The 24,686-nt window shown below is 40.2% G+C and overlaps 1 protein-coding gene across 10 annotated transcripts in view; it reads left to right on the top strand.

The window, feature by feature from the left end:
* Positions 1-24,686, top strand: part of CACNB2 (calcium voltage-gated channel auxiliary subunit beta 2) — a 391,501-nt gene that overhangs the window by 353,503 nt on the left and 13,312 nt on the right. For 6 of the 10 annotated variants that reach the window (XM_017529751.2, XM_017529752.2, XM_037738995.1 and 3 more), the window contains 5 exons: positions 1,098-1,174; positions 10,169-10,302; positions 14,243-14,323; positions 14,802-14,860; positions 22,322-22,431. In XM_017529751.2, the coding sequence (XP_017385240.1) occupies positions 1,098-1,174; positions 10,169-10,302; positions 14,243-14,323; positions 14,802-14,860; positions 22,322-22,431 (461 nt within the window). Of the gene's footprint in view, positions 1-1,097; positions 1,175-10,168; positions 10,303-10,443; positions 10,464-10,908; positions 10,971-14,242; positions 14,324-14,801; positions 14,861-22,321; positions 22,432-24,686 lie in introns of all 10 variants that reach the window. The other 4 variants (XM_017529753.2, XM_037738996.1, XM_017529757.2 and 1 more) reach the window with 2 other exon arrangements.

The following is a 24,686-nucleotide window of genomic DNA, read 5'->3' as shown; positions in this document are numbered from 1 at the left end:
AAAAAAAAAAAAAAAAAAAAAAAAAAAAAATTAAAAAGATGCAGAGCCCTCCTGCCAGTTGCTTAATAAAGTTTTTGATGTTTATGCATTAAAATGCTAGAATAGTAGCAAGAACATTCAGTCTGTTACTGATATTTTAATACAACTTTTATTTTCATATTAATATTTACATAAGCAAATATTGCCCTTTGATGCATAAACACTGCAGCAGATTCTTTCAACTAGACCCTGGCTTGGCCATAATAATAAACATTAGACAGTGAGATCTGAATTTAAGATGCTCCTTGCCATCTTCATCTGAGAGGGGGTCATTCAGTAACATGTTATTTAGCATGCCAGTATGCTGGTGAAAAACACAGATGCTGCTGTTCTAATATTAACTCCAAAGTTTCTGAGACACTGAAGTATATCTTACTGTCTCAAGCTTTCAAACTTGGTAGTTCTGAGATGTATGATCTTCAAATCATTCCCAAATTAACCAGGTTTCATTCTCCATGTGAGTCACGCTTGAGAAATATTCTGGGTACTATCTGATGGCTACCTCATATCATACTCTGTTTAGTCATGTTGCTTCTTGTGTCTTTTAGTGGTTGGCAAGTTTTCATATGGCTCTGCTGTTCTTTGATCAGTTGCCCATAAAATCTTGAGTGCTTTCAATCTTAGTGTACTATTAATAAAATAAGCCAAAACAGGAGGTGGAACCAAACCAGGGAGGAAATACTAATCTTGGGTGTTAGCCTTAAGGTTCTATGCATTGCCTCCGAGGGTCTCTAACGTAAAAAGCAGAAGAAATCTGTGCTGTTCCACTGTCTGTGTTCTGGGCAGATAAGTTGAGGGCTGCAGAAATTATGCTGGTTCTTTTCCATTCTCTCAGGGCCTCTTACAGTTAAACTTTGAATTTGAAAACAGACACCATCATGTGGCTATTTCAGGTACACTAGGAATCTCCACTGGGAAATACTGTTTTCCTCCTTAATTGAAAGATAAATTTAAGACGGAATAAAAACACAATGAATTATCATGTTTATTGAGTAATATAAATGTTTGAGGATCTGAAATAAGTGTCAGATGTAATGGAAATTTTTGCTTTACTCCAGTAAATCAGGAGGAAATTCATCATCCAGTTTGGGTGACATAGTACCTAGTTCCAGAAAATCGACACCTCCATCATCTGGTAAGTAGGTGATAAATGCCGAAACATTCATACTGCACTTCATGCCTTCCCCAGTCCTATCCAGTTTTGTGAATTTACATATACACTGAATCACTGTGTTAACCCTACAGAAGTTAGAAGGAATCAGAAGTAAGCATGCCCTTTTGGAGTTACAAACAATATGGGGAAATGTTTTTTTCTGGCTTGAAAAAAAAAAAGTATGTCAAAGTGTTTACATTGCTGTAGATGATCAAAGTGATTAATGTATTTAACTGTTTTTTGTTTGTTTGTTTTTGAGACAGAGTCTCGCTCTGTCACCCAGGCTGGAGTGCAGTGGCATGATCTTGGCTCACTGCACCTCTGCCTCCGGGGCTCAAGCAATCCTCCCGCCTCAGATTCCCAAGTAGCTAAGACTACATGTGCACACCACTACGCCCAGCTAATTTTTGTATTTTTTGTAGAGACGGAGTTTCATGGTGTTGCTCAGGCTGGTCTCGAACTCTTGAGTTCAAGCAATCTACCTGCTTCAGCCTCCCAAAGTGCTGGGTTTACAGGCACGAGCCACTGCACCAGCCATATTTAACCTTTAATCCCTAGTTCCTGTGATGGTGCTTTTTTATGGGCATTAAATGGTTGAATACTCGCCAACAACCATAGCACAGTGTGAGAGATGGCATTAACATTAAATAGAAAGAAGGATAAAAACTATAGAAAGGTGAAGAACAGAGAATAAAGTGAAGATCGAGGATTGGCCTGTCATGGCTCTGCCAGAAAGGTTCTGTGGAAGATACAGACAGGAAGTATAGAAAAAAGATGAAAATATTCACGGAAAGAGTAACTACTATTTTCTTCATTTTTACTTATTTTTAATTTTTGTATTTTTTGAGACAAAGTCTTGCTCTGTCACCAGGCTGGAGTGCAGTGGCGCGATCTTGGCTCACCGCAACCTCTGCCTCCTTGGTTCAAGCGATTCTCCTGCCTCAGCCTCCCGAGTAGCTGGGACTACAGGCACGCGCCACCATGCCCAGCTAATTTTTGTATTTTTAGTAGGGATGTGGTTTCACCGTGGTGGCCAGGATGGTCTCCATCTCCTGACCTTGTAATCGCCCACCTTGGCCTCCCAAAGTGCTGGGATTACAGGAGTGAGCCACTGTGCCCTGTTTTCTTTCCGAAGCAGTGGGTTCATCCTAATGGTTGCTTGATAAAATACAGCACACCCAGTTAAATATGAATTTCAGATATACAGTAATTTATTAGTTTAAGTATATATTACATGGGACAGACTTACACTAAAAATTTATGGAACATACTTATACTGAAACGTTTTAAATTCAAATTTAACTGTATTTATATTTGCTAAATCTGGAAACTCTCCTATTCTGTGAAGAACTTGGAATTCTATATAAACAGGAGACCAATGATTTGAGTGGCAAAAAGCCCATGATCAGTATCTTAGTTTGCTAAGAGAATTGTAATTGGGAATCAGAGTAGGATTGTACAGATTGGCTGCAAGGGCATTTCAGCAAAACAATACTGTGTGTGATTTCTAAAAGCTGGAAATGTGAAGAGATAAAAAGCAGAGAGTTGCACAACTGTGGCAAGATCAAGGAACTAGTGACACACGACTGATGTGCTTTAAGCACAAGATCTCCCTGTTACTAATAATCAGCTTCATTCCTGAATGTGGGGGCCTTTAGAGACCAACCAAGGACTCCTTAGCAAAAACTATAGGATTTTTCTTTTTTCTTTTCTTTTTTTTTTTTTTTTAGCAAAGGGGTCTCACTGTGTTGCCCAGGCTGGTCTTAAAACTCCTGGGTTCAAGGGTTCCTCCTCCTTAGCTTCCTAAACTGCTGGGATGACAGGCATGAACCACCATGCCCAGCCATCAGCAAACTAAGGTACTGATCATGGGCTTTTTTTTTTTTTTTTTTTTTGCAATTGAAACAATTGGTCTCCTGTTACATAGAATTCCAAGTTCTACAAAGAATATTGGACTTTTTAAGTAAGCAAAATCTGAGCACAACAAATGAACTGTTTTAGGGAGCAAATTAATTTCAGAAACTACCTACTTATAACTTGCAGCAAGCAATTCTAAGATGCTCAAAATTAAGTAAAAGAGTATGCATGACATGAAAATTAAGGCCCCTGTAGGTACTATGTGAAGCTCATACCTTCCCTTGGTAATTAAGGAGTCCCTGAATGCACAGGGGAAGGGAGGCCTATCCTGCTCCTTCTCAAATATGTGAAGTTGCAGGGATTACTATATAAACCTTATACTCTTCTTATATATCTTAAAGACGATTTCAGTGATTCCTAGGGACTGCTACTAGGCTCCTAAATGGAAAAAGTCTGTGTCATACTGCAATAAAGCAGCAGTTCTGCCTGCAAATGTCAGCCTCACTTCCTTCTATATACCAGAAACATTCTGCTATTCCCTCCAGCCATGTCGTAGCCCTCTAGCGGTTTTGGCAACACAGATACTCCTTAACTTATGATGGAGTTACACCCCCATAAACCCATCATAAATGGAAAATATCATAACTCAAAATGCACTTAACATGTGGACAGACACAGTAAGCAGTCATAAGTCGAACCATCATGAGTTCAGATGTTCCTTGACTTCCAATGAGGTTATGTCCTGAAAAATTCATAATAAACTTGAATAATCTTAAGTTGAACTATTGTATGTCAAGGACTGTCTGTATAATGAAAGGAGGCACATGCATTTTGAAAAACAAGTTAGTATATATGTAAAACAACACTGCCAGGCACCGTGGATCACGCCTGTAATCCCAGCACTCTGGGAGGCTGAGGCGGTGGATCATGAGGTCAGGAGTTCAAGACCAGCCTGGCCAATACGGTGAAACCCCATCTCGACTAAAAATATAAAAATTAGTCAGGGATGGTGGCGCTTGCTTGTAATCCCAGCTACTTGGGAGGCTGAGGCAGAAGAATCACTTGACCCCAGGAAGCGGAGGTTGCAGCAAGCCGAGATCGTGCCACTGCACTCCAGCGTGGTCAACAGAGTAAGACTTCGTCTCAAAAAAAAAAAAATTCCATTTTGTAGGCAGATGTTTGTCATTACCAAAAGTTTCATGAAGAGTTCAATACTTTAAAAGATGATTTACATGTTCACTGAGGTTTTGTACAGAACACCAACTTTTGAATGACTTTTGTGAATACCAAGAGTAGAACATACTTGTGACCGAGTTAGCTGGAGCTATAACCAACTACAAAATGCGTGTTAAGCATATCATGACTCTGAGATAATTTTCACATCAATGGCTCAGCTGATTGAAAGGAAAACTTCAGAAAGTTCTAGAGAGAAGCTCTCCCAATCCACCTCCAGGGACAACCGCTCAGCTATCAAGTGTGGATGGGCCTGGAATGATCATTTTCATCTTGTTTCCCAGAGGTCCCATCTACTACTGCGCTCACCCATTGCCAGACCAAAGAATATAAGTATCAGCTGGGCACAGTGGCTCATGCCTGTAATCCCAGCAGTTTGGGAGGCTGAGGCGGGCAGATCACAAGGTCAGGAGTTCAAAACCAGCCTGACCCGTATGGTAAAACCCCATCTCTAATAAAAATTTAAAAATTAGCCAGGAGTGGTGGCATGTGCCTGTGGTCCCAGCTGCTCAGGAGGCCAAGGCAGGAGAATCACTTGAACCCAGGAGGTGGAGGTTGTAGTGAGCCAAAATCGCGCCACTGCACTCTAGCCTGGGTGACAGAGCAAGACTGTCTCAAAACAAAAACAATATATAAGTATCTGCCTAAAGTATATATACCTGGATGCTCTCAAGAACTTGGAAAATTTTCCACTTGACTTCTGGGTCATGGGATCATGACTAGCTGCACAACACATACATCAAACCCACACACGTGTGTGTACATATGTCTCAACTCCAAGATCTGCTTAACTTAACCCAAGCTTTTAAGGTTAAACTAAAACTTAAATTTCAAAAAAAATTTTTGGGTGCTGTGGCTCATGCTAGTAATCCCAGCACTTTGGGAGGCTGAGGCAGGAGGATCACTTGAGCCTGGAAGTTCAAGACCAGCCTGAGCAACATAGTGAGACCACTTTTCTACACACACACACACACACACACACACACACACACACACACATTACTGGGTATGGTGGTATGCGCCTGTAGTCCCAGCTACTTGGGAGGCTGAGGTAGGAGGATCACTTGAGTCCCTGAGGTTGAGGCTGCAGTGAGCCATGATTATGTCACTACACTCCAGCCTGGGCAACAGAAGGAGACTGTCTCAAATAAATAAATAAATTGAAAAAAATGTTTCCAAGGCTCTCTATCAATAATAATAATATATACATGCTAGTGAGGAAGAATGAGACTTTTCAAATATATCAATGTAGCTCTTTCCAAGAAAATACTAATGTTTGCTAAAGTATGGAAATACAAGTATGAAATTTAAAAAGGGTAACATCTCTCATTAAAAGGAGAACCTTCTGAGTCCAATAAAATACATGTAGCTAAACAGATGTGAAAATGCTTCTTAACTGTCTTGATAAGTTTCTTTAATATGTTTTGGAAGTGACCATGTTTCAGAATTCTTTGTATTTCAGAATGAACACAGATGCTTTTAGACTTGAGTTAACCAAATGTCAGAACTAGTAAATTAGAAAGTTCTCAATTTGGGATTTCCAGCCCTCATGTCCAGATATAGGTAAATGTCAAGCCTGACTCAGGCTATGTGTGTGGAAAGTCAAACACCTGGGCAGTGTTGCAGCCAAAGATGTATGCATTTCCACTCATTCTTTCTTTCTTTTTTTGAGATGGAGTCTTACTGTCACCCAGGCTGGAGTGCAGTGGCATGATCTTGGCTCACTGCAACCTTCGCCTCCAGAGTTCAAGCAGTTTTCCCACCTCACCCTCCCAAGTAGCTGGGATTACAGGCACCAGCCACCACACCCAGCTAATTTTTATATTTTTAGTAGAGATGGGGTTTTACCATGTCGGCCAGGCTGGTCTCAAACTCCTGACCTCAGGTGACCTGCCTGCCTCGCCTCCCAAAGTAGTGGGATCACAAGGCATGAGCCACCATGCCCAGCCTCACTCTTTGTTTAAAAAACAAAATACATGTGATGATCTCAGCATGCTAGATTCAGTGGGCAAACCACAAAATCCAACTCATGAACTTGAACATCCCAGGGTCCTATAAATTCTGACATCCACCTGGTTATCTTCTTATTTTTCTTTTGCTTTTTTTAAAATTTTTTTAAATTTTTTTTGCTTTTGATTAAATGGAAGTTCAACTCCACCAACTGGGTATATTCAATTTCAGAAAAGCCCTCAAAGGGTAATGCCCCTTGAATGTGGTCTTTATAAGCCCAATAAAAGATCAGAAAGATAAAACATGTGGGAACTTACCACCAGAAAGGAAACTGACTTGATTTTAGTTAGCATGTATTGTAGGAGTAATGACATACTGACCCAGATCTTGCCCTTCATATCCAGGAAAGTGCTAACAACATGATTCTTGAGTTGAGAGCCGAGGAAAACCATCCCTGAAAGACTTTTGTGAGACTCTTTCCTGGTTTAAGCCATTCAATAAGCCCCATAAGGAAACTTTCCTGTATGAGCAAAGGGTTAGCTATAGGATGGTTATCAAAGTTAGCATTGCTTATAACCTTAGGCACATTGTACATTTTCCCTACACACCATATGTTAAACCTTTTAGAACATCAGTATGCATAGATGGGGCAAAGAGATAGACATACTTACTATGTAAGCCTACCTATTACTAGCTTCCTTTGATAGGAAATCCTACCTCCTGCATTATTCAAGCAATAGCTGATTCTTATAATACTGTACAAACAACAGCAGGAATTCACTCCATCACAGTGAAAAGAATAATTAAATAAGAGATCCTTGTTGGCCGGGCACGGTGGCTTACACCTGTAATTCCAACACTTTGGGTGGCTGAGATGGGTGGATCACGAGGTTGGGAGTTTGAGACCAGCCTGGCCAGCATGGCGAAACCCCATCTCTACTAAAAATACAAAAATTAGCAGGGCGTGGTGGCACATGCCTGTAATCCCAGCTCCTTGGGAGGCTGAGGCAGGAGAATCACTTGAACCCAGGAAGCAGAGATTGCAGTGAACCAAGATCGTGCCATTGCACTCCAGCCTGGGTGATGACAGCAAGACACTGTTTCAAAAAAAAAAAAAAAAAAAAAAATCCTAGTTTTCAAAAGGCTGGTTCATTTAATATCCATACCAAGATCAAAACTAAAAAATAATGTGATGCCTGTCACTCCTTTGAAAAGGTTAGAGGAAGCTGTTGTGAGCAGTTCAGCTTATATATCACAGGGAATGGTGGCTGTATTGTAACACCATGCTGTCTGTTATTTCAAAGTAGTAATTTGTTCCTTCCTTCAATCTAAACGTACTGTGGTTTTTGTTAGAGAGCTAACATGTATAATATGATGCTTTCCTGGAGTGAGTAAATTTTTTTCTTCTCCTTGACCAATTCTTAACCATAGAAAGATTTTCTAGCTAGCCCAACTCCACGATGTCATCTTGAATCCTGACACCAGGGACATGACCCTGTTCAAGAAGTGAAGGGAACGGAAAGAGGGTACCCAGATTGAGAAGGGACTTCACCGGGATGGGCAGTGTGGTATAGGGAGTGTTACAGACTCACATAGGCAGGTGGAGTCGGTCTGAATCCTGACTTTGCCAAGTTTTTGCCAAGATCAAGTCCTTTAAACTTTAAGTTTTTTAATCTTAAGAGCATTGAAGTTGATCTTTAAAATACTTCCAACTCTGATTCTGCAGTTGATAAAATTCTGTAGCTCTTTCAATTGTACTTGGAAGCGTTTTGTAAAATCTGAAGTGAGATTATGCATCTTTTTTTCTTGTAACACGTTTTAAGTCCTCTATTTTCAGGTGGAACAATGGGAAAAGTAAAAGCATGCCATGCAACAAAGCTAAACCCTTCGTTTTACAGATGAGGAAGCCAGCGCACATCCTCTGGGGTCCTTGTGCCCTTCCACTCTGCCGCTTCTGTTAAACCCAGTGGCTTTGCATAAGTCACCAGAAGTCTTTCAATGTCATTTTATTAGACTGATTTCATTCGGGTATCTTGGGACCCAGTGTTTTCCCATTAGTCTTCATCAGGCTTAAAATCATTTTAATCCTGTCCTTCCTGGAGCCGACCCTGAATCATTTGCCTTGTGTATGACTGGGTTGATAATTTTCCATTCTCTCTTTCTCTCAAATGTCTGTTGCAATTTTAGTGAAACTTTTCATACTGCCCTTATTTTTACATAAAATCAGCAAAAGGAGGCACATTGTATTATTGGTATAAATGTAATTGCGGTTTCGGACCATGGATTTTAAATCATAACTAGTCTGAAATACATCTTTATTAATCAAAATAGGGACCATTATAATGAACACATTTTTGCCAAAGAGAAATAAGTTTGTTTATTCCTATAGCATAAAAATCCATGCTTTGGGATTCGACAAACTCTTGGAAAGCATTTTCTGCATCCTGCTGATTGTGGAAGCATTTTCCCTGCAAAAAGTTGTTGAGCTGCTTGAAGAAGTGATAGTCAGTTGGAGAGGTGGGGTGAATATGGCAGATGAGGCAACACTTCATAGTCCAATTCATTCGACTTCTGAAGCACTGGTTCCATGATGTGTGGGCAGGCGTTGTTGTGGAGAAGAACTGGGCCCTTTCTGTTGACCAATGCTGGCTGCAGGAGCTGCAGTTTTCGGTGCATCTCATCAATCTGCTGAGCATACTTCTCAGATGGCATATTTTCGCTGAGATTCAGAGAACTGCAGTGGATCAGACCAGCAGCAGACCACCCAACAGTGACGGTGACCTTTTTTGGTGGAAGTTTGGCTTTGGGAGGTGCTCTGGAGCTCCTCAGTCCATCAGCTGAGCTGGTTGTCACCAGTTGTCCTATAAAATCCACTTTTCGTTGCACGTCACAATCTGATGGATAAATGGTTCATTGTTGTTACATAGAATAAGAGAAGACGACACTTCCAAACAATGATTTTTTTTTTATTCTCGCTCAGCTCATGAGGCGCCCACTTACTGAGCTTTTTCACCTTTCCAATTTGCTTCAAATGCTGAACCACCGTAGAACGGTCCACATTGAGTTCTTCAGCAACTTCTTGTGTAGTTGTAAGAGAATCAGCTTTGATGATGGCTCCCAAGTGGTCGTTGTCAACCTCCAGTGGCCAGCACGATGCTCCTCGTCTTCACGGCTCATCTCCTTTGCAAAACTTCTTGAACCACCACCGCACTGCACGTTCAGTAGCAGTTCCTGGGCCAAATGCGCTGCTGATGTTGCAAGTTGTGTCCACTGCTTTACAACCCATTTTGAACTCGAATAAGACAATCACTCAAATTTGCTTTTTGTCTAACATCATTTCCATAGTCTAAAATAAACAAACAGCAAGTAATATCATTAGCAAAAAAGCATAAAGTGTGAAATGCCCACTAAAACGACATATAACGTAACCACATTTTATTTAAGAATGTATTCTAATAGCAAACAGCTAATTCCAGCAATGCAAAAACTGCAATTACTTTTGCACTCACATATAATAAAAGTTTTCAAAGTAGTTGCTTGTTATCTCAAAGCTGGTTTAAGATATTATAAGACATGTAGTCAAATGTTCTGTGCTGCACTTTTATATGGTTGATACGGAGAATATCAAAATTACATTTGAAACTACAGATATAAAATGTTTCTCTGAAAATATTCAGTTCTAGCATGAAACTGATTAATTCAAGCAGATTATAAGGGATACGTGTCTTTCAGTTTTGTTAGATTTGATTACATTGCATTCTTAATATGCTTTACCTTTAAATTTTATTTTCTTTGCATACTATTTTAAGCATTCGTGATAGTTTTATTTATTTTTTTTTTTACTATGGTTTTATTTGCTTTCATTTTATTTTCTTTATAACCTATTTTTCCTCTCCTGTCCACCTGATGATTTTTGAATTGTTTGTCTGTATATAGCTGTAGACATAGATGCTACTGGCTTAGATGCAGAAGAAAATGATATTCCAGCAAACCACCGCTCCCCTAAACCCAGTGCAAACAGTGTAACGTCACCCCACTCCAAAGAGAAAAGAATGCCCTTCTTTAAGAAGGTAACATGAACTTCCGAGCTCCCATTGTCCACCTGCTGAAGCGCACTGTGTCACATTTCTAGTCCTGTTGACTGTCTGCGTCCTTTGACAAGCCAATAACGTGCATGCTCTGTTATTTGTTTCCTTTCCATGCTGCTGTAGCTAAGCAGAAGCAGAAATCGGTAAGTTTACATTGACATAAGCTGTGTTTATCCTGCCACTGGCATCATTAGCATTAATTCCCACAGTTGTATGAAATACAATCATTTCTGTCCCAAGCAAAGAACCTATCAACAGCTAATTGAGCTCATGCATTTCAAAGCAACTAAATTCAGGGAGTGACCTGTTAAAACACCATTACAGTACTTATCCTTTTTGATGGAATAATATCTACCACCAAAGGAATTTGTTTCAACATTCAAGGATGTCAAACACCGACAGCTCCATATAATGCACCTAAATTGTGCATGCTTATTCTGTCTTTCTTCCAGAAATTTAACTTATGATCAAGCATATTAAAGCAGTTATTAGATTCTGATTAATGGTATCCAGATACATAGCTTGTACTAAAAAAAAAAAAAAATTCAAGTTTTAATTTAGTCAGTATTTAAACTTCTAATCCACTAGGTGCAAAATCTGCAGATGAACAAGACCAGTGGAAAACTGCAGGCTTGTTTTGGCGGTTTACTGTGAGTTTTTCCTATTGTCATATATAAATATTCTCCCAATGTTCTTGCCTTCTCCATCAGTCAGATTTTAGCATCTCACCCATTGGACAGTGCAGCCGGTGGTCATGCGTAGAGCCTTTGCCATTGGCCACCCAAGATACTAGAGTGAGGTTCCTTGTCCCCTAAATGGAAACTGTAAGGTATTCTCAAGCTCTCGTCACTTCAGACAAAGCCTGTTTCCTCTTACCCATTTTGTAGCTGCGAAGCATTATTTTTTAAAGACCGCTACCATCCCCCACAAATTTCCCTTTTTTTTCTCCTCGTTTACCCATCAGTTTCCACAGCTACCATGCTGTCTTTTAGAGCCATACTAATGTTGCCAAGTCTGGCAAAATCATGGATATATTCTCACACACACATGTGAAGTCAAGTTTTTTCTCTACCCCCAAACTCTCCAAACAAGTATTTTGGTTTGTGGAGGAACTCTAAAGTCATTAATGAGGTGTCAGATACAGAACTGTAAAGTTGGGTTTTTTGCATCAGTCATGATTACTTTAGTAAGGGAAAACTTCAGCACTCTAGGCAAAAATTATAACACTTGGATTTTTGTGTTAACACAGAAAGCCTCAGCTTGATGTTCATCTACAACAGTGGGCCCATCTCTCAGGTCCGATCTTGTTATAGCTAAAGCTTGCGGCCAAGCGACTGACAGTATCCATCATTTAGAAGCTTAAAAAATAGACATCGCTAAGACATTCTGGACTTGACAGAGCAGGAACGTGAACTAAAGCCATATTTGTCAGGATAGGTTTTTGAAGTTTTCCTACCTTTAAACTTTCAAACTTTAAAAATGTTGATTACAGTTTTTTCACTAAATAATTCAAGTAGCCAGGGCGTGATGGCTCACACCTGTAATCCCAGCAGTTTGGGAGCCTGAGGCAGGTGGATCACCTGAAGTCAGGAGTTTGAGACCAGTCCGGCCAATATGGTGAAACGATGTCTCTGCTAAAAATACAAAACATTAGCCCAGCGTGGTGGCAGGCACCTGTAGTCCCCGCTACTTGGGAGATTGAGACAGAAGAATTGCTTGAACCTGGAAGGTGGAGACTGCAGTGAGCCAAGATAGTACCACTGCACTCCAGCCTGGGCAACAGAGCTGATGACTCTGTCCCAGAAAAAAAAAAAATAGGATTAACAGGAAAGAGTAGATAAAAATGATGGTGTCATTCTCCTTAGAGCACAAAGCACCAATATTCCATCAAATAAGGTAATTTCTGTAGCTACCCCATTGATTAAGAAGCTGATTCATTACCAGCAATGGGTGACCCTTTGCTAGTTGGCAGTTATAGATCAAAGGAGCCAAAGACCTATCAAACACTGGGCCACTTCAGAATTAAAGTCTTGAGGTGAAATTTCTTGGTAGCTGTTACTAAAATGCAGGAAATTTACATTACTAATTTCAACAGTGGAAAAGATGTTCTTACACTGCATAGTTATAAGGACTTGGCTTCTAAACATTTTCAGTATGATCCCAGGTGGTATACATGAAATAATTTAAGAAATATGCTTATGATGCCTTCGGCACTGGTATTCATTCTTCTTATGTTATTGATAATGTGGTTAACGTCAATGTAGAATTCAAAGACGAAACAACCTGAGATTCAATGAGAAGACTGTTTTCTGTGTTTTAGGTTGCATTTAGAGCGGTGCTTGTGTGGCATGTGTGCTGTCACTGTATTATGTTTGTCTTTTTTTTTTTTTTTTCCGTTCAAAAATGTATTCTACTTTGATTGTGTCAATTAAAATTACTTCTGAATGCTAGGTGAAATTTTAGGCAGTGAAATTTGACAGCACAGTCAGGGTAATATTTTTCTCCCCTCTGATTATATTGTCTCTGACTACTCGTGAAATCTCAGATGGAAGCTTTTGAATTTGAAATGCTTTTTAATTTCCCCCTGAGGCAATCCGAGTTCAAGTGAAGCCAGAAAAGTTTGTAATGGGCAATTTTAAGCAACAATAAAATGTTCTTGAGTGACGGGCAGATGCAAAAATGACATTCATATTTGCCTATCAGTGTATCGAATTCTTAAAATTGTTTAAAGAACATTTTTCTGTTGGTGTGTGTGATTCTCACGTTATATTTTTTGACACTCCTTAACCAGAAAGATTCATACGGCAATGATTTGCTTATCCCAGTGTCTAAGGCCATATTTCTCTTCTGCATTTTTTTTTAAAGAAGTCATTCTTGGGTCAGTTTAATATTTTATGTTATCAAAAGAGCCAATTTTAATATAAACCAATTAGCTGTTAACTATTACTTTGAAAAATGTTATTTAACCATTTTATTTGAAGCAATTAAGCTGAAAAGTGTTGATAGTTTTGGAAATTGCTACAAAATGTACCTCTTCCCCTATTCTTCTTAAAAAGAAATAAATAATTACAGAAAGACATCAATTAGTTATCTAACAGAAACACTACTTAAACTAATTTTGAGAATCATATTAGATATGTACACTGATAATGAACCTTCTGAGTCTACTATAGCATGGTTGAGTATATTATAATCACCTTCCCTTGAAGGCACATAAACCTTACCTTTGAAGTACCCAGGTAAAAAAACTAAAAAATCTGAAAGCATTAATCACTAAGCTGTGAGCAGTAATCTAGCAATCATGATTACGGTTTACTAGAATAAGCATGCATGCTCCTTTAAACTCTCACAATAAAATAGAATTTCGACAATAGTGAGAGTTACAATATTTTGAGATTAGGTAAAAAGTATTGGTAGTGAGCGTTAACATATTTTGAAATTAGGTTTTACACAGGTAAGACAAACACCTAACATGCAAAGGTGATGAAATCTTTCTTTTCTCTGTAATTAACCACATGAGGTCTAATGGTTACAGCTCTTTAGAAAATTCAAATGCGTCCGAAAAGCAATAATAACTTCTAGTCAAGCCTAGAGCACCTATCTTGCATGAGGCATGTTTCTCTTGGTTCTATCATCTAGTTGTTGTTCAAAAGCAGCATCTCTTGCTTTAGGAACTAATAGGTCAGTAGGATTTCTTGAGATAAGCAAGAAAACTGTAGACAACAGTAAGTGGAAACTTTAGGAAAGTGAACCCACCAATCTTTGTTTGAGTTTATGTAGAAAAGAGGCAAGTAGAAAAAAAAAAAAAAGTGCCTGGAAAACCAGTGCCTCATATTACAGAGTTCAGAAAGAGTACCTTATACATCAAGTATTTATGTTCCACCTGCCTGTGAAATGTCTAAAGCGTCTCCTCTCTCTGCAGACAGAGCACACTCCTCCGTATGATGTGGTACCTTCCATGCGGCCGGTGGTCCTGGTGGGCCCTTCTCTGAAGGGCTACGAGGTGAGGAGCTGCCTTCCACAGAACACTTGACTTCTGCATGCTGAACTCCCTTGTGACTCTGCCTCCTATTCCTGACCCTCTTTCTGAATTCTGCAGTTGAAAGAGCCAAATTTAGAGCTTAAAGAGCTGATAGCAGCAAAGCATGTTGTTCTTCAAGCTGTGGTCTACACTGCTTTGTCCTTTTTCTGTTTTGTTTACCTGGCTGTTACTTTGAAGATTTCTGCTAGTTGCAGTGTACTCAGTCCAAGAAATAGTGTCAAATGGAGACCGATTGAAACCACTTGCAATGTGATTTGCCACTAGAAATCATCATAAGTTCAGATCAATTGTCATTGCATCAGAACTCAGAAGCGGAAAAATGCAGCATCCTCACATACGAAGCTCAGGTTTTCAGGCATTCCTGAGAGAAGTGAAACTGTTTTATCATGATTAGTAATGTTTTTTGTCATATCTTAATTTATTCCTTGCTCAATTGCAGGTCACAGATATGATGCAAAAAGCGTTGTTTGATTTTTTAAAACACAGATTTGAAGGACGGTAAGTATTTCAGCATACTGGGTTGTGTGGATTTTGTCTTAAAGATGGCAAAATCCTGGTGGGACAGGCATGTGATTCCAAGAGAAAACCACCCTCTGATGTCTACATGATGATGGGAAATAAGTTTCCCTCAATTTAATCTGATTCAATCAGTATTTGTCTTATTGGCTTTGTACATCCCTAACCCTTGATGTCCAGTTCTTGTACCCATAAGCTGACCTTGGGCATGACTCCACTGGCCAGTCTCACCCTCAATTCATGGTCAACTGGCCCCCTACTGCTGCCCAGACATCGCACTAAATATCCCTCTTCCATTCACTTTTCCCCAAAGACTTGTGTGCCATCTCCCCCTCCTTTTTTTTTTCTTTTTTTTTTTTTTTTTTTTTTTTTGCTGTGGTTTTTTGAGACAGAGTCCGCTTTTGTTACCCAGGCTGGAGTGCAATGGCACGATCTCGGCTCACTGCAACCTCCGCCTCCTGGGTTCAAGCAATTCTCCTGCCTCAGCCTCCCGAGTAGCTGGGACTACAGGCGTGCGCCACCATGCCCAGCTAATGTTTTGTATTTTTAGTAGAGACGGGGTTTCACCATGTTGACCAGGATGGTCTCGATCTCTTGACCTCATGATCCACCCGCTTCGGCCTCCCAAAGTGCTGGGATTACAAGCGTGAGCCACCTCGCCCGGCCCATCGCCCCCTCCTTAAGCCTCTGATAACCCTCTCTCATCTCACGCTCCCCCAGTGAACTTGCTTCCCTTTGTCACTGGAAAAAATAGAGGCAAATGGAGAATACCCAGGCATTTCCATAACCCCGCCTGTGGAGCTGCGTGTTTGCCTGGTTGCTCTGCTTTATCTCCCATTGCTATGTTCCCAGCAAGGGCCAACCCACCCATGTGGGCACTGGCTCTCACTCCCCATCCCCGCTCTGCCAGAAGTATCCACACACAGCAGTAATTATCCTCTGCCCCCTCCTCATCAGTATTTGCCATTCTAATGGAAACTCCATCAGCATGTAAAAATGCTACTTCCCCTCATATGTCACCTCATATTCCTCTAGGTATCTCATTTATCTTTTCTTTACAAGAAGATTCCTTAAAACAATTGAGTTTACTTGCTTTCCTTCCACTTTCTGGAGCCCACCCCAGTTACGTTTTCACCCACACCACTCAACTAAACTAGTCATGTCAAGATCACCAATGACCTCCACATTGCTAATCCGGGGATAAATTTTCAGCTCCAATCTTACTTGACCATGAGCAATAGTTGACGTGGTAGATTATTCCATCTTCTCTGAAGAACTTTATTTGCTTGGTTTCTGGAAGCGCACTTTTCTGGTTTTCCTTCTATTACATGGACTGCTCCTTTGTCTCCTTTGCTGATTCTTCCTCATCAACTGGAAATCTTGGACAGCACAGGGCTAAGCTCTTTAATGTCTTTTATCTACATTCCTTAAGTAATTTCATTCAGTGTCAGATTTTTTAATTCTAGTCCTTTGCCAGTCTTTCCTCTAAATTCTAGACCCGTGTATCCAACTGCCTATTCAGTAACACTACTAAGATGTCTAATGGACTTTACCAACATAACCTCCCCCAAAACCTACTCCTCCCACGGTCTTCCCTATCTCAATTAATGGCTTCTTCGTCTTTCAGTCTGTATTTACAGCCACTCCTCATCACTCGCGTTAATGCCTGGGCTCAGCCTCTTGTCGGATCAGCAGTGGCATTAGATTCTCATAGGAGCACAAACCCTACTGTGAACTGTGCATACACATTATCTGGGTTACAAGCTCCTCATGAGAGTCTAAGGCCTGGTTATCTGTCACTGTCTCCCATTACCCCCAGCAGGGACCCTCTAGTTGCAGGAAAACAAGCTCCCACTGATTGTACATTATGGCGAGCTGTATAATAATTTCATTATATATTCCAGTGTCATAATAATAGAAACAACGTGCATAATAAGTGTAATGTGCTTGAATCATCCCAGAACCATCTCCCCACTCCCGCCGAACCGGTCCATGGAAAAATTGTCTTTCACAAGAGTGGTTCCCGGTGCCAAAACGGTTGGGGACTGCTGCAATAGATAGTATTTGTTGGTTTCAGGATTCTTTTAGATTTCTTAATATAGTACTTTGTTTCTAGACCACACCTATTACTACAACCATTTTTAATTTATATTGAATTTTAGCAGGGAGGCAAGGGCAGGAGGGAAACTTTGATAGGAGGACAAGTATTGTTAGTAAGTGATCAAGCAATCTGGGTGTGGTGGCTCATGCCTATAATTCCAGCACTTTGGGAGGGCAAGGTGAGCGGATCACGAGGTCAGGAGTTCGAGATCAGCCTGGCCAACATGGTGAAACCCTGTCTCTATTAAAAATAGCAAAATTAGCTGGGCATGGTGGTGGGCACCTATGGTTCCAGCAACTCAGAAGGCTGAGGCAGGAGAATCACTTGAACCCGGGAGGCAGAGGTTGCGGTGAGCCGAGATCCCACTGTACGCCAGCCTGGGCGACAGAGTGGGACTTGTCTCAAAAAAAAAAAAAAAAGAAAAAAAAATTAGTGATCAGGCAAAGGACTGAAAGGAGAGAATGAGAAAAACAAAAACTATTTTAAGTTTCAAGGTATGAAAAGACTTTATGATCAAGGTCTTTATAACCAAATACCCCTAGTTAGATTTTTTTAATTTTCTATAACTTTACAAAATATTTTTTAGTTTGTGCCAGGAAAACAGAATCTTTAGCTTGGACCAAGGCTCCTAGGCACTGGCCAAGTATAAAAGGCATACCTCTAATCTGCTCCATTTAGCTTGTGTTTTTTTATTCTTGGCTCTGTCATTTATCATGAGTTGGAATTGTGAACACTCAAAAAATTCTGCTAACAAAGGCACGGTGTTCTCCATGCCTGAGTTAACCCCTTTCCTAAATGCCAAATATGGGGAGATGGGATGGACTTTCCTGGATTACTACTTATATTTAAACCTGAGTCAGTTTTGAATTTGGAAGACATATTCCAGCCAGAAAGGGTGTATCTTGGACCCATGTTCAAGTGTATCTGCCACCCAAATTGGTTTTATTTAAGAAACAGATAAACAAAATAACTTAATGTATCTATTATTTCTAGCCAGAAGTAATTTCCTTATGGTTTAATACACTTGCCTTGGCTCATCTTGGCTTACAGAGCTGGGGTTCAATTTTCTAGACCTGTTGTCACCAATTAATAGTCCTCAGAGGAAGAAACAGAGTCCATAGGCAGAATTTAAAAGCCATGTACAAATTTAACACTTTTACCCATGGCAAGACATCTACAGTAACTGAATTATTGAATGTTTTTGCTTTTGGCAAGGCAAGACAGCAGTAGAAGATGAAAAGTCATCAAAAGCATCAGGTGTGTATGTACACATATTCTAAAAAAGAACAATGAATTAATTATTCCTTAATCATCTGTTAAATAAGCTAAATTTATTTTTCGAAAAGTTTAAGCCCAAGAGGAGAAAATATGAAAGGAAATGTTAGTTACGAAAAAGCTTCTAGGTAGTCAAGAATTCCTTTTCTTTTCTGAAACCCACTTAAATTCATTTGCAGAAGTACTGGGGGGGGGGGCTGTCAGAATCACGATTCTGGATGTTAAGTAGCATCAGTGTGTCAGATCAAAGAAATAAATCATCCTCCTCCTCCTGTTCTGTGCAATAAAGTAGCCCATTTAAAACTGGATTCACAGTACCCAATCGTGTCATGTAAAGAGAGCAATCTTCAGATTCACCTTGTAGAATGGTGACAGGTAAATTAACAAGGAAATTGAGAACAAGAAGGAAAGCTACTACCTGGGATAAATTCAGGTTGCTTCCTCCCTCTGCCCTCCCCACCCCACCCCGCCCTTCAGCGACTTTCAAAATGTCAGCAGTCAGTCCTGAAGTGTTTGGAACGCATATTGAATTGCTATAGGGATAAATATACCATTGCCAGAATCTTCTGCAGGACAATCTTATTAGAAATCAAAAATTCCTGGGCTGGGCGCAGTGGCTCACACCAGCACTTTGGGAGGCTGAAGCAGGCACATCACTTGATGCCAGGAGTTTAAGACAAGCCTGGCCAACATGGTGAAACCTGTCTCTACTAAAAGTACAAAAATTAGCTGGGCACAGTGGTGGGCACCTGTAATCCTAGCTACTCAGGAGGCTGAGGCAGGAGAATCGCCTGAACCCACGAGGCAGAGGTTGCAGTGAGCCAGGGTTATGCCACTGCACTGCAGCCTGGATGACAGAGTGAGAGAATCTGTCCATAAAAAAAAAATAAAAATAAAAAATAAAAAAATAAAAAAAGTAAGCAAATATAAGAAGTTGTTTATCTCATGGAAACTACTAGAAAAATATACCAGAAAAATACATTGGGCTGGATGCAGTGGTTCACACGTGTAGTCCCAGCACTTTAGGGGGACTGCTTGAGCTCAGAAGTTTGAGACCGGCCTGGGCAACATAGTGAGACCCTGTTTCTACTTAAAAAAAAAAAAATTAGCTGGTTGCGGTGGCATGCACCTGTCATCCCAGCTACTTGGGAGGCTGAGCCAGTGGGGATCACTTGAGCCTAGTAGGTTGATGCTGCAGTGAGCTATAATCACACCCCTGTACTCCAGCCTGGGTGACAGAATGAGACGATGTCTCCAAAAAAGAAAAAAAGCACATTATGTGACATAGTTCATTTGATGATTATGTACATAGTTACAATAAATATTAAACATGGGGCCAGCCAAAATTATAGTTTGTCTATCTGAATCTCTCTGGGATGTTCTAGCCTGCTGCAGTCTGGACCATTTGTGTGTTGGGTGTCATTCTGGAACATTCCTTGTTATTATCCCTGGGATTCTCTTCACCTTCCTTTCAGGCTGAAGCTCCTCTTTCCTAGAGGCTTTGATTTCTTTCAAGCTTTACTGTCATTTCAGTCAAAAAAACCTTCTCCAGTCATTTCCCTGGGAAGAGTATATACACTTTTTTCTCAATAGCCTGCATGTTTACAAACCTTTCTGTTTAATTGCTAGTTTAAATGGTTATGGAATTCTGATTGAAATAGTTTTCCCTCCAAATTTTAAAGGCTTTTTGCTCCATTATCTTCTGGCCTCCACTGTTGCTTTGAGAAGTACAAAGCATTCTAGTGCTTGATGCTTTGAGACATGTTTTTTCCTCCGAAAGCTTGTAGGTTTCTCTTTGTCCCCAGCGTGATGAAATTTATAAAAATATGTCTTGGTGTGGATCTTTCAACTCTTGTGCTAGACCTTTTCAGTTTGAAAAATTAGACCCTTAGTTCTGTGATGACTTCTTTATTTCCTCTCCTCTGTCTTCATCTTTTTCTGAACTCTTGTAATTTGGAATTTGGACCTCTTGTTATTCTCTACTTTTCTTACCTTTCTTATCTTCCAGCTGTCTTTTTTGTTGTATCCTTTAGAGATGTTACCTTTCTTTTAACCCTTCTCTTGATAAATTTTTAATTTCTATTATGTTTTTATTTTCAAAAGCTCTTATTTTTAAATAGAAATTTGTTCTAGTTTCATCGACAAAACCATCTCTTAGCTTTTAACTATGAATAATTTTCACAGTTGATTTTTGTTTGTTTTGGTCTGTCACGTTAGAGGTTTTCTGAAGATGCCTGACAAATAGTCCTGTGCTCAAAATTTAAAGTAAGGCAGAAAATAATTACTCAGAAGCTCTGTGCTCATAGGCGGGGGTTGTCAACTTTGTGCTTCTGTGAATGGCAATCTTGCTGGACAATTTACATAGGAAACCTCCAATATCATTATCTTTGGGTCTTTATGCTTTGGCAGTCAGATTCCCCAGAGACGAATCTTCCATTCTGACCCCTGAGGATATAAATATAAGCCAGGCTACCAAAATTCTACAATGAGGAAGAGGGTTGAAGATTCAGCATTCAGAATCTTTTCTTTTTCATCCAGTATTCTCTGCCCCTGGTGTGTCTAGGGTCCCCTGGTCAGAGGCCGTCTTGTATTGTCTGCAAGATAACAAACGAGGGTCTTTTACCACACAGGAAAAGAACTGTCACCTGGCCATTGACGTTGTGAAGCTGCAGTGGAGGGCTCTGATGGAAACAGACTTTTTAACCAAACCTTTTCTTTTTGCCCCACCTTCATTCACTACATTTTTTTTTTTTTTTTTTTTTTGAGACGGAGTTTCACTCTTGTTACCCAGGCTGGAGTGCAATGGCGCGATCTCGGCTCACCGCAACCTCTGCCTCCCGGGTTCAGGCAATTCTCCTGCCCCAGCCTCCTGAGTCGCTGGGATTACAGGCACGTGCCACCATGCCCAGCTGATTTTTTGTATTTTTAGTAGAGACGGGGTTTCACCATGTTGACCAGGATGGTCTCGATCTCTTGACCTCGTGATCCACCCGCCTCGGCCTCCCACAGTGCTGGGATTACAGGAGTGAGCCACCGCGCCCGGCCTCACTACCTTCTTTAGAGATATGGTGAGCCTTCAATTTTGCTTCACAGCTTTTTCCTACTGCTGACTTGAATATTCAGCTTTCTGCAGTCTAAGTGATTTGCTATTTCCAGCTCCCGAATTCTGTTGCTCTCCTTTCTCCCTTATCATCCGTCATAATCCCATTTGTTCTTTTCACAACAATCATCATCTTTAATTATTTTCTTTGATTATTTATCTCTGCCACTAGACCATGAGCTCACTGAGGAAAGACCAGTTCTTTCTTATTCTTCATGCCGATTACAGCACTGAACTATGGCGCAGAGGGTAGGAATGTAGGCTCAGGAGTCTGGGTTCAAATCCCAGCTCTACCACTTAGTAAGTACATAGCCTTGGATAACTAATCTCTCTGTGCATCTCATTCTTCATCAGCAAGAGTAGGATAATAAACATTTCTCCAAGAGCTGTTTGGATGATTTAGTAATTCAAATAAAGGGCTTAGTACTTATCTGATACTTGATAAGCAACCAGTAAATGCAAAGTAAGGCAGGTACAAGATAGGGCCAGCGCAGTGGCTCACACCTGTAATCCTGGCACTTTGGAAGGCCAAGGCAAGCGAATCACTTAAGGCCAGGAATCTGAGACCAGCCTGGCCAACATGGTGAAACCCCCTCTCTATTAGAAATACAAAAATTAGCTGGGTGTGGTGGCACACAACTGTAATCCCAGCTACTTGAGAGGCAGGAGAATTACTTGAACACTGGAGGCAGAGATTTCAGTGAGCCGATATCACGCCACGGCACTGCAGCATGGGCGACAGGGCGAGACTCCGTCTCAAAACAAACAAACAAAAAGCAAAGTAAGGCAGGTGCAAGATAAACAAAAATCAGTAAGTGAAAAGAAAGAATAAGTATCCTAACACATATGGTTTAAAAATATGGCTGCTATATATATTTCATACTTAGATGAATTTTGTGCATATACTTCTATCCCCTTTGATTAGATTAATAATGTTAGGGTCTTCTGTGACTTTTTTCTCTAACAGGATATCTATCACAAGGGTCACTGCTGACATCTCACTTGCCAAACGCTCAGTATTAAACAACCCCAGTAAGCACGCGATAATAGAAAGATCCAATACAAGGTCAAGCTTAGGTAAGTCTGTGCAGTGAGCTTAAACTTTTTAAACAGTCATCTCCTGAAGCTGACGATGAGAAGACCTAGCAAGATGGTAATTCCACGTGTCACAAAGTATTGAAAAACAGACGTGTGTTGCCAGTCGCTATTGCTGTGGTCTTAATGATTTCATGGTGTGGAAGGATTTGTTATGATAGTTTCAAGGTAAGAATCCCACAAGCTGTCAGCATTAATGTTTTGGTTCTCGTTTGTTTTCACTAATGTGAGCTTTGGTGCCTGCAGACTCTAAGATCTCCTGGCTTTGCATCAGTGTTACCATGAGCAAGTTTATTAACCTTTTGCAGGTTCTATTTCTTCATCTTAAAAAGGAAATAAAGTAACTACCTTACAGAGTTATTGCAAGGATTAAACATAATACATGCTCTGTAAATGATAGCCATTATTATTGTAAATATTCCTTAATTCCCAGTGCATATTAATAATGAAATCATACTCAGGAGAATGTAATTTGTGAGTGCGGAATCGGTAAAGGATAAAGTGAATCCCTGGCTATTTTTATTGATATCGATATGTTTATCTGTAAAAACAGCATAGGGAGTTATTGTGTTTACAAGGTGGTATGTGGATATTGCATATTAACGTGTACCGAATTGATCAAATTGAGACCCTTCAGCTGTTAATCTTTTTGGCACATGCTTAGAGTTTAGGTTAATCACTGCTACACATGTTGCTTACTGGATTGTTAGGTTTCTGTTTTTATAAAGTAAACTTTCTGCGAGTTGTGTCAGATCTTTTCTTTTATATATATATGTATATAATTCCACTTTAGGTTCTGGGGTACATGCGCAGAACATGCAGGATTGTTGCATAGGTACCTACATGGCAATGTGGTTTGCTGCCTCCATCCCGCCATCACCTATATCTGGCATTTCTCCCCATGTTATCCCTCCCCAACCTCCCTACCCCCGCTGTCCCTCCCCCAGGCCCCCTGACAGACCCCAGTGTGTGATGCTCCCCTCCCTGTGTCTATGTGTTCTCACTGTTCAACACCCGCCTATGAGTGAGAACATGTGGTGCTTGATTTTCTGTTCTTGTGTCAGTATGCTGAGAATGAAGGTTTCCAGATTCATCCATGTCCCTACAGATAACATAAACTCATCGTTTTTTAATGGCTGCATAGTATTTTTATTCTGTTTATATGTTAGATATACAAATCCTCGGAGGCTGGTTTCTAACGTAGAAGTTCTTCATTTACTCTGAAGCATGATTATATAAATAAAAGAAAAACTGTTACAAATAATAAACTTTATCTGTTAGCAATGAGCAAGATACATTATAGAACTCCTCACCTAACAACCCTTCATTGACAAAGCTTCAGTAACAGGTTTAGAAATATATTCGAGGAAAAAAATGTGATCACGTGTTTTGCTTATAGCAATTCCTTTTTATGTCCTTATCATCTGTCACAGTTAAAATTCTTTCCACACATCATCTGATGCTCACAAGCATTACTTTTTATTTTTATGTTTTTGAGAGAGGGTTTCACTCTGTCACCCAGGCTGGATTACAGTGGTGTGAATCATGCCTCACTGCACCTCGACCTCCTGGTCTCAATCAGTCCTCCCATCTCAGCCTCCTGAGTAGCTAGGACTACAGGCACATGCCACTACCCTGAGCTAATTTGTTGTAGAGATAGGGTCTCGCTATGTTGCCCAGACTGGTCTCAAACTACCATGTTCAAGCAATCCTCTTGCTCTGGCCTCCCAAAGTGCTGGGACTACAGGCATGAGCATTGCATCTGGCCAAAAATTATTATAGAATGCTCATTTCATAGATTGAACTGATTAACAAAGTCAAGTGATTTTTTAGACTCATCAGTGGAATTAATTACATAACAGATTTCCCTGGATCGACAAGATTTTTTTTGCAACTACTGATTATACATTGTTTTTAAATAAATCTTCCAGTGTATGTGTTTCATTGAGCATATACTAGATACCAAATATCAAGGTAGCAGGTGGATTTTTAACTGTGCAGGGGTGGGTTAGCACTGCCAACCCCTGCATTGTCAACTGTAGAGTCACAGAAAGTCTACCCATATGACCACCTTTAACATAATTACCTCTTAAAAGGGCCTATCCCCAAGTAGAGTTACATTCTGAAGTATTAGAGGGGTTGGGACTTAAACAAGTGAATTTTGGAAGTTGGAGATAATTTAGCTCATAGCACTCTTTCATTGAGTGCCTTCTGTGTGCCATGGAGCCTTTGCATCT

Source organism: Cebus imitator, unplaced genomic scaffold (genome assembly GCF_001604975.1).
Source record: "Cebus imitator isolate Cc_AM_T3 unplaced genomic scaffold, Cebus_imitator-1.0 Scaffold61, whole genome shotgun sequence".
NCBI classification, from domain to species: Eukaryota; Metazoa; Chordata; class Mammalia; order Primates; family Cebidae; genus Cebus; species Cebus imitator.
This window is presented reverse-complemented; position numbering and strand designations above follow the sequence as displayed.